Here is a 10,663-nt window from a genome sequence, read left to right as displayed (position 1 = left end):
ATATCCCCTACTGTTTGCTGTGGAATACAGTCCGAATAGTATGCTAGTTCTTCTTCACTGAAATTAGATCTATGATAGTTGGTTTCCAAATGTTTTGGTCTACTCAGAAAAATAAATTGGGGCTGGGCGAGTTCCTTTTTTTAAAAATTGTTTGTTCCTTGTTCTACGCATTTGTTCTTTTTTGGAATGAAGGCATTGTTATTGATAACTCATTTGTTTTCCCTGATAGAACAATTTTATCCCAGGAACAACGCCCAGCCATTGATAATTTTGTTGTTAATCAAATTTCATGAACGATCATGATAAAGTCCATTTTTTCATTTGTTAATTTTATGAACAATTAATTTTGTTCATCATTTACTAATTTCTCTGATACACACCTAGTTTACAATTTGTATTTAAGTACCTATTAATTTCAACTACTGCAGTTACAGAGTAACATCAATGCATATGTACCTTAGTTTCTTATCCCATACATGAACATCTGCTATCTTTCCAATCAGAGGTTTATTATCAAAATAGTAGTGCCCTTAAAAATTGTCAATATTACTAATTCACTCAAACATACATTGCTCATTCAATTTTACTCTTGAAAGTGTTAAATTGTGATTGTTAACCAAGCATAGTTCACAGATAAATAGACATAGTGCAGTTAATGTCCCACAGGGAGATATGTTTCTAGCCTGTTAAGGCTGGCCGGTTATCTCTCCGGCTTCAAAGGGTATTGAACCCTTATCAAGTTTAGCTTTAGGCAAGGACCAGAGAAGGAAACGGATCATACGGCCAGGGGGGAAAGGAACAGGATCGGCCATATTGGATTCCCCACAGCCAATATTCATCAAGCATCGTACAGAAGCAAATCCATGGAATATACATTAGCCACTGGAGGCAAATGTTGTGTTGAATAAGATCTAATTGATCATTCGATCAACAGTTTGTATAGTTTAACCTGTAAAAATAGTATTGTGTGCGGACATGTTTTGTTATTCCACTCAATCTTGGCCATTTACTTGCATTCCTTTTTCAAGTCTAAACTATGTTTACCTAGATAAACAACCATGGGGAGCTGAGTGTTGTTTGAAAGTCTTGATAGGAAAGATCTAAAATTTAATAGTATTAAATGCTAAATACTAAAAACCTATTTAAAAAGTGACTGTAGGCGTAATTTCAACTGACTGTCCATTTTTAAGTGAATTGTCCAATTCACAACAGTACCCTGACACAACTTTGCATGACTGATCAACATATCCTTGTAAATCTACTAATTTGCTTTTAATTCTTGAATACTTTGTTTTCTATCTGTTATATATCTAGTTTACTATAGAATTGTTGTTACATTTTTTGTCTTAAAATAATTTTAAAAAACCAACACTAAAAATCATCCCTCCAAAGTGAGCAATCTATGAGGATTTTAAAAATTACATTTGCACTCTTGTTGAATAAATATGCATTGAAAAATGCATTCTCTAGAATACTGCATTCTCAGCTCAACTACCATGTCTAACCAGACACTCCCTTTCAAGGGCACCGTTGTAAATATTGTTAATCGGGAATTGCCCTCTTTGCATGGAAAGTCATCTTAAATTACCCAATTACAGTCCTTTTAATGTCTTTAGATAAAGAAAAATAATATAATTAAATACCTGTTTCTTCGTATTTCACTAAAATCTGATTTTCCATTGAGGAATATGATTATAGTATTTTTATCAGACTTATCTAAGAAATCAATTAAATTTAAGTAATGTAAGGCCATACACTTGATACTTGGTACTACAAATCTACATGTTTTATAAAGTTTCGGTGTAAATGGGAATGTACACATTTCCAAACAAAAGCCAAACCTTCAAGATATTAATTTTTTCACGCATTTTCATTTAATTAAATGTTTTCCAGATTACAATACTATTTGGGTCTGTGTTTTGGTGAGTAATTTCTTTACTCATATAAATGATGCAATTGTTGTTATTTTTCTTTCTTTTGTTTCCCAATTTTTAATGACCTTCAATTGCGCCAAAATGATTTTCCTAATTTTTTAAAATTATTTTTTAAAGAAAAAACGTGTTGCATGTCTAAAATTAATAAAGTAAGTAAAAATTACATTGATGAATTCATCAACAAAAATAATTGAAAAAAATGCGGAATGTTTTTGGCGCAATTTTATTTTTAAGTTCAGAAAGTTAATTACATTTGTGATGTGGATCCAAAGACTGGACAGGCAAACTTTGATAATGAAGGTAGGGAACCAAATACAATTTTCAAGGGGAAATGGCGGGAAACAAAAATATGAAAAAGAAGGAAAAAGTGTATTAAAAAATCAGTTGAGAAATTACCCATCAAAACACAGACATCTATTTCAAGAAAATAGCTAAGATTGAAGGCGTGATTCCCTATTGCAAATTTTTGGCTTTTGATGGAAAATTGTAGACTTTCTCTCTCAGTAAAATAGACAAATATCATATGATGACTTAAACTTACACATCAGCACAATAAAGGGAGGAATTGTTTCTCCAAGCCTGTAGAATTCTATCAGAGGTATCTGCTGATTAAATCGATTAAACTCAACATAGGTCCATAAACAGAAACTCAACTAAAAGCAGACACAAAAAATAGTTTTGATTCTCCGCCAACTAGGGCTGTTCGTTATCGGTTAAAATCATTCAAGAAAAACAACTTTTCAGCTTGCCATGCTTGTTCTTTAGAAATCTCAATTTAATTAACGGAGTTAACCTTAGATATTTTAGAAATTGTTAAGGGTGCCATTAACAAACCGTTAATTAATATTTCAAATAAAAATAGCTGGGCAAATCTGAAGATAAAATTAAAAAACATTAAAACATCTAAAAAACGTCAAAATACATGAAAAATTGTTCATATTTTCTGGAAGTTGCATGCAAGTTTAAAGGGTCTTATTAGGTAAAATGAAAGGGGGTATATTCTAAAGCTTCAAAATTCTAGACGTTGCATTGATTGAGACCAATGATATTTCTGATGTCTCTGGCTCGAGAAATTAAATAAAACCATGTCCCAGTAATACAAAAACTCTTGCACCATTGATCTGGTCGATAAAGCCACATGACCAGATATGCTCAGGTCACATGATACAGACGAAACAAAATTAAATTCTATTTTATCTATTAAAAATTTATAAGTACTATACTTAAATTATAATAGAAGCGTGCCTAACATTTCTAGGCATCTCTGGGCTATCGTAATTTTCAGATTCATTCAGTATTTGATTCAAAATACCATATCATAGCATGTTATAGAGTTTTTGTAGAATTTGGACACGGTTTTATATCAAATCTCAAGACCGAGACAGCAGAGAGCAAGAAATATATAGACCAGGAACGCCCAGCTCAGATATTTGCATATTGTGTACTGTACACTCTGGGAGGAATGAAAACAAAACAAACCAAGTGCTCCCATAGCAGTTAAAGGGAAAGGATTAAACTGTGATAAACAGAGTGATTTTACAGTCTAAAGCAACTTCCCCCACCCCTCATAATTGATGTTTCGCCCCTAAATTCTTTGTTTTGATCTCCTCCCACTGCAGTACACAAATTTAACGCTTCAGATATGGCGGTTCCTGGTCTATATATTTGTTGGCAGAAAGCAACTATTATTGGTCGCGATCTACTCCTCAAATTTTGAGGCTTTAGCCTACACCCTCTTTCCTTTTACCTTAACAGTCCCTTTCAGTAGTAATAATTAACGAAAGTCTTTTCTTAGAAACACATCCGTTTTTTCTTTTTTATAAACTGTTAATTATTTTTTCAAGAAAGTCTATTTCCCTTGGTTATCCCTATCCTGATTGGTCTATTTTTGTCAAATATAGATGGGATGGGTGGGTTCCACCCCTCCTTATGATTTTGCCCTTAGATCTAGTTGAGATAGGGGAGTGGAATGATGCCTTACTTTTCTTGGTGAGCTCAGTAAAAAATAGTAAACCTCTAACTTTAATGATTATAGGCAGTTGTGACATATCTTATTGCTTCCATTTTTCAAAGGCTTTTCAAATAAATAAGTTTCAGATCTGTAGCTTTTAAAAAAAATAAGCTTTAGATCTGTAGCTTTTTAAATAAATTAGCTTTAGATCTGTAGCTTTTTAAATAAATAAGCTTTAGATCAGTAGCTTTTTAAATAAAAAACCTTTATATCTGTAGCTTTTTCAATAAATAACCTTTATATCTGTAGCTTTTTCAATAAATAACCTTTATATCTGTAGCTTTTTCAATAAATAACCTTTATATCTGTAGCTTTATTTTTTGATAATGATATTCTACCCTACTCCACGGCCACCCTTCCTTATGCATTAACAAATTGTAAAACTTGTTTACTACTTGAGTTATAAAAGCGAAGAGGTGTAAACATTCTAGTGTAAGCCGTTTAAATTTATAAAAAAACACAGGATGGAAAGGGGGGGAAACACCCCACCCAAATCCTGATAGGGTTAACAATTTCAAAAATAACGGTTTTTGCTGTTCGTTAAAGTTGTATCTTCTTTAAAAGAATAAAAATATATTAAAGGGCTATCGATGTAAATAATTCTTAGTGCAACCCTGGACATATTAATCTGATTAATGTAATTCATACTTGATTGATTAAAGTTTTTAATCATACATACTATACTCTATCAATGATGTTCTTACAATAACAGGATTTTTAATTTTTAACCTGGTCTGGTACCGGTATATCAAGAGTTTTGGTAGCATACCCATTCTCTGGTCCAAATATATCTTCAAGCTGAGAAAACATTAAACAATTTAGACTATAGAGCAGATTAATTAGAAAATTATTAGGAAGATAAACTTCTATGACAAGAATATTTATGATTTTCTTTACAGAAAGGGTCTGAAAGCGTAATTTCAAGTGACCCTCCTTGCAAAGCTGGCTATGCCCGATTTCATCTGTACCCAGTGAGACCATCTGATCAAAATATGTTTAATTCTGTGAGTTTCACCATTGCTTCTTAGAAACAAGGAATTCGCAAGTTAACCTTTTGCATATGAAACCGTGTAGTAAATGCCCACTCCATAACAAGTTCTCGAAGCATATCTATTCAGGTACAACCCGTCCGCTAGCAAAAGGACAAGACCACACGGCTCAAATTCTGTGAACTATCAACGCCACTACAACGCGATCGCATTAGCTGTTAGTGTCAATTCAAACACTAGCTTTTAATCGAGCTCTAAATGCCGCACAGGGACAAAAGCGTAATTATCAAGCTACTAAGCGAGGCTCTAAATTTCATACAGGGACAAAAGCAGTTATCAAACAAGCTAATAATCGAGCTCTAAATTTCACACAGGGACACAAGCCTAGCTAGCAAACAAGCTATTAATCTATGCTCTAAATGCCACGCAGGGACACAAGCCTAGCTATTAAACAAGCTATTAACTATCAATCCCATCCAATCAAAGGGGACAATCTTCAACCTGTTTGTTAGAACAGGGAATGATTACTCTCTCGCAGTTAACAGTACAGAGTTACTATATTACCTAACTTTATTTACATATCTTATGTTACAAGATAACATTAATTGACGTAATTACAATTCCTGTGTTGTTATCTATATTAATCGATTGAGAGAATCATGTTACGTACTTACCACACAGTTTAACATATATATTTATAAAATCAACAAGAATAGATATAACGTAGTTATACATACCTATGTTTACAACGCAGTTTAAGTTGAAAAGGCATATTTAAAAGATTAACATGGATGGATTAAACTGTAGTTAATCGAATCACAATGGAGGTTTTAATCATATTACGTAGCCCCTGTTTAATATATCTAGGTATGCTCAGGTTAACAAATATGGGGATTGATACAATTAATTTTACTTTTAAATTTGGTTAATGATTAAATGCTGAAAGTCGTCTTGCAACTGTCCTGTTTCCTGGGACACCCTGTACTCTACCTCGTTATCCTTGAAGTGGAATCCTCGCACGGTGTTCATTGCTACAAGGAGCACAGGGAGAAATAATAATGTTGGCATAATTAGTAAAATTCTCATCATTTCCTGGAAAAAGGCATATCACATAGCTGATAAGAAGGTATTCCAATAATTAACAATTTTTGCGGATTTTTCTGTTTAAATCAGTGGATTTTCAAAAATCGTAATTGTCTACATTTTTTTAAAGCAATTTTTTCAATTTCCAGCAGCTCTCCTGGGGGACAGAAGTACACTAGGTACACTGAGATATAGACAACTCTTAAACTTAGTCATCAATTCTCTAGACAACCTCGGCATTAAAGGTTCGCCACGCCTTTGCCTTTGGTTTTGCCTTACAAACTCTTTTATCCTATTTGTAGCCCTAGACATATACATTTAAAAAGTTCAATGCGCTTGTTTATAGCCGAAGTATAAAAGGAATAATTGGCTATATCCTGCTGGATATTTATGTGAGAGCATGGACGTCTTGGTTTGCAGTGGGTATGTAAATATACTTAATACTGATTATGGTTATTTTCTTCTTCTTGATTATATAGTGAAAAATTAATTTATTATATTCATAAGAATTACAGAGGATATTAGTTCCAAAACCAAACACTTGGCCCATTTCTAACACTGAGAGTTAGATATGGGCCAAATCTGCAAAGTTTTCTTTTTCAAGAGTATGTATCTTTAAATCCAAGACGAGTAGAACAAAATTGCACCAATTATCTTTCCCATCGCATTACACAGGTGCTTTCTTTGTTTAATTATCCTTACCATGCACTACGCAAGTGCTTTCTTAGTATAATTATCCTCCCCGTGCACTACACAGGTGCTTTCTTAGTTTAACTATCTTTCCCGTGCACTACACAGGTGCTTTCTTATCTTAATTACATTTCCCATGCACTACACAGGCTTTCTTAGTTTAATTATCTTTCCCGTGCACTACACAGGTGCTTTCTTAGCTTAATTACATTTCCCATGCACTACACAGGTGCTTTCTTAGTATAATTATCTTTCCCGTGCACTACACAGGTGCTTTCTTAGCTTAATTATATTTCCCGTGCACTACACAGGTGCTTTCATATCTTAATTACATTTCCCATGCACTACACAGGTGCTTTCTTATCTTAATTACATTTCCCATGCACTACACAGGTGCTTTCTTAGTATAATTATCTTTCCCATGCACTACACAAGTGCTTTCTTAGCTTAATTATATTTCCCATGCACTAAACATGTGCTTTCTTAGCTTAATTATATTTTCCATGCACTACACAGGTGTTTTCTTAGTATAATTATCTTTCCCATGCACTACACAGGTGCTTTCTTAGTATTATTATCTTTCCCATGCACTACACAGGTGCTTTCTTAGTATAATTATATTTCCCATGCAATACACAGGTGCTTTCTTAGTTTAATTATCTTTACCATGCACTACACATGTGCTTTCTTAGCTTAATTACATTTCCCATGCACTACACATAATTATCTTTCCCATGCACTACACAGGTGCTTTCTTAGTTTAATTATCTTTCCCATGCACTACACAGGTGCTTTCTTAGTTTAAATATCTTTCTAATGCACTACACAGGTGCTTTCTTGGTTTAATTATCTTTCTAATGCACTACACAGGTTCTTTCTCAGTATAATTATCTTTCCCGTGCACTACACAGGTGCTTTCTTAGTTTAATTATCTTTCCCATGCACTACACAGGTGCTTTCTTAGTTTAATTATCTTTCTAATGCACTACACAGGTGCTTTCTTGGTTTAATTATCTTTCTAATGCACTACACAGGTGCTTTCTTGGTTTAATTATCTTTCCCTTGCACTACACAGGTGCTTTCTTGGTTTAATCATCTTTCCCGTGCACTACACAGGTGCTTTCTTTGTTTAATTATCTTTCCCTCGCACTACACAGGTGCTTTCTCAGTATAATTATCTTTCCCGTACACTACACAGGTGCTTCTTGTTCAATTATCTTTCCCATGCACTACACAGGTGCTTTCTTGGTTTAATTATCTTTCCCGTGCACTACACAGGTGCTTTCTTGGTTTAATTATCTTTCTAATGCACTACACAGGTGCTTTCTCAGTATAATTATCTTTCTAATGCACTACACAGGTGTTTTCTTAGCTTAATTATCTTTCCCGTGCACTACACAGGTGCTTTCTTAGTTTAATTATTTTTGGACATTTTTATTTTTATTTTCATAGAGATATGTGGCTCATAGATTAATAACAATACAGATTGAACATAAGATATCGCCTTTTCAAGATTTAGCTTTTTTTCTGTCACAATAACTCAGAGGCAGATGCCCAAAGGAGTTACGCGCATGCTGTCTCTTTGTCTTGTAATTCAGCGTGGCATGCGCGTAACTCTTTTGGGCTTCTGCCTCAGGGATTTGTGAAAGAAAAACCCCTTCTTGAAAAGAATACATTCAGTGTTCTCTCTGTAGTAATGTTAATCTATACAACGGCTAATATTTAAATCTTAAGAAAATCCCAAAACGTTTTATGAATAAATTATTTGTAAAGACTGATGTTTACCCTTACTAGCTGTTTTGTGTACTAAATTAACCGAAACTCCAATATGTCCAAAAAGTCAGAACTATGGATAAATTTTACTTTAAACTTGAAGTCTGTGAAAGTCTGTTCTAATTAAGTGACAGTAATATATTTTGTGGTTAATTTGGGTCAAATAAAAATGAAAAATTTAATGCTTTTCTTTAACTTCTCTGGACACCCTTTCATTCTATATTTATTCAATGATATTTATTGTGACGAGTATTCAATATTGATTACAATTGTATTTTATTTATATTACTATCTAGTTTCTCATCATTAATTTGGTTTTAATGGATTATTGGCGATTAAAATACAATGAACATATGATATTGGAAAATGTATTGAAAGCGTTAAATAGAATAATTTATTGAATTGAATAATACGCAATTTAACACAAAGGATGAGACTTCAGAGGCGATTGTACGAAATTTATTCTTTTTTGTTTCTTGATACCGTTTATTTTCATTTATGGGGTTCTCTGCAAAAGTAAATTGCGCATTTCTTGCTTGAAAGAACCAATGGTGAAATTATCAGAATATAAAATTTTTGAGTTTTAAAAGACGGTATCTAAAAACATTTTCTCATCAGATAAAGCTTTTAAAGGTACCGTTGTAAATCGGACATTGCCATCTTTGCATGGAGGTTAACTTGACATTACGCGTACAGTACCTTAAAGATAACAAATGTAAATTGAGCTTATTACATTTAGTAGCTCGGATATTGCAGTTATAATATCAGACAAATCTTATTAATTTAAGTTATGCCGTAAAAATGGAATGTTCATCAAAGTAAATAGGGGTTGAATAATTATTAATGAATGAATTATAACTTGATTTTTACTTTTTCAAAACAATCCGATTTTTTATTTGTAAATTTCTACGATAACAAATGTTGTTCATTGATTTCATTGATGCTTATTCAAATTCTCGGAAGATATGTAGAAAAGATTGAAATGAAAAATTACGGATGGGTTCCAGGGGCGTAAATAAGGATTCGGTTGGGGGGTGATTAAAATACAATGAACATATGATATTGGAAAATGTATTGGAAGCGTTAAATAGAATAATTTATTGAATTGAATAATACGTCGTTTAACACAAAGGATGAGACTTCAGAGGGGATTGTACGAAATTTAGTTTTTTTCCTACAAACGTTAGTCTTGAAAGCTTTTGTTTAGTCAAGTATGAATTAGATATTTATATTTTTGTTTCTTGATACCGTTTATTTTCATTTATGGGGTTCTCTGCAAAAGTTACTTGCGCATTTCTTGCTTGTAAGAACCAATAGTGAAATTATCAGAAGTAAAACTTTTGAGTTAAAAAAGACGGTATCTAAAAACATATTTTCATTAGATAAAGATTTTAAATGTACCGTTGTAAATCGGACATTGCCATCTTTGCATGCAGGTTAACTTGACATGACGCTTTCAGTACCTTAAAGATAACAAATGTAAATTGAGCTTATTACATTTAGTAGCTCGGATATTACAGTAATAATATCAGACAAATCTTATTAATTTGTTTTGCCTTAAAAATGGAATGTTCATCAAACTAAAATATCATGATGTATATCAAATTATTTGTTTTAGTTGGGTTTGATTTGCATTTTCCACTCATTTCTGGCATTTACAAACTCCATTAAACAACGTGCTATTCATTTCCTACCTTTCAGCTTTCAACTTGTTTTATATCCTTTATCATAGTCATTTATGTTACATTAACTACAAAGATCTGCAAAAAAAACCTGAATTCATTTTAGGTAACTTAAAAAATAGTTTTACTCTAAGAGTGAAAAGATGTAATTTTTTTTAAATCTTACGAAAAGCTACTTTTCAAAACTTTGAAAAAATATTGTCTTTGTTTATAATCTAATTTCTAATTTCTAAAATTTTCTTGTCTTCAATTGTACTATAGGTATATATGTTAATTTCACTATATTAAAAGAGAAATGCCTTACATTTTAAAATTTAATTCTTAATAATTTTGATCTTATACTTAATTTGACATATAGTGCAAGTACGGTACTGCATTAAAAAATTGGATTCTTGGGTAAAATCTATGTATGTTACGTTGCTAAAGTTGATTGAGTAAAATTATATGCGCGAAGCGGCAACATTTTTTACATTTTTCCTTTTAATGGTAATCATGGACATG

General features: G+C 32.4%; 1 protein-coding gene and 1 long non-coding RNA gene across 2 annotated transcripts in view; both read right to left on the bottom strand.

The window, feature by feature from the left end:
* Positions 1-3: 3 nt before the first annotated feature.
* LOC111717936 (uncharacterized) lies at positions 4-1,100 on the bottom strand. Its single transcript, XR_002768955.1, has 3 exons — positions 1,045-1,100; positions 457-529; positions 4-57 (listed from the first exon to the last, which is right to left on the bottom strand). It is a non-coding gene; the product is annotated as an uncharacterized LOC111717936 (long non-coding RNA).
* Positions 1,101-2,434: 1,334 nt separating this feature from the next.
* The window catches only part of LOC111717942 (uncharacterized), an 8,890-nt gene continuing 661 nt past the window's right edge, over positions 2,435-10,663 (bottom strand). The window contains exons 2-4 of the mRNA XM_023493412.1: positions 5,925-6,026; positions 4,675-4,743; positions 2,435-2,587 (exon numbers count right to left, since the gene is read on the bottom strand). Of these exons, the coding sequence (XP_023349180.1) occupies positions 2,435-2,587; positions 4,675-4,743; positions 5,925-6,026 (324 nt within the window). The remainder of the gene's footprint in view (positions 2,588-4,674; positions 4,744-5,924; positions 6,027-10,663) is intronic.

The sequence above is a fragment of the Eurytemora carolleeae genome, unplaced genomic scaffold (genome assembly GCF_000591075.1).
Source record: "Eurytemora carolleeae unplaced genomic scaffold, Eaff_2.0 scaffold937, whole genome shotgun sequence".
Classification (NCBI taxonomy): domain Eukaryota; kingdom Metazoa; phylum Arthropoda; class Copepoda; order Calanoida; family Temoridae; genus Eurytemora; species Eurytemora carolleeae.
This window is presented reverse-complemented; position numbering and strand designations above follow the sequence as displayed.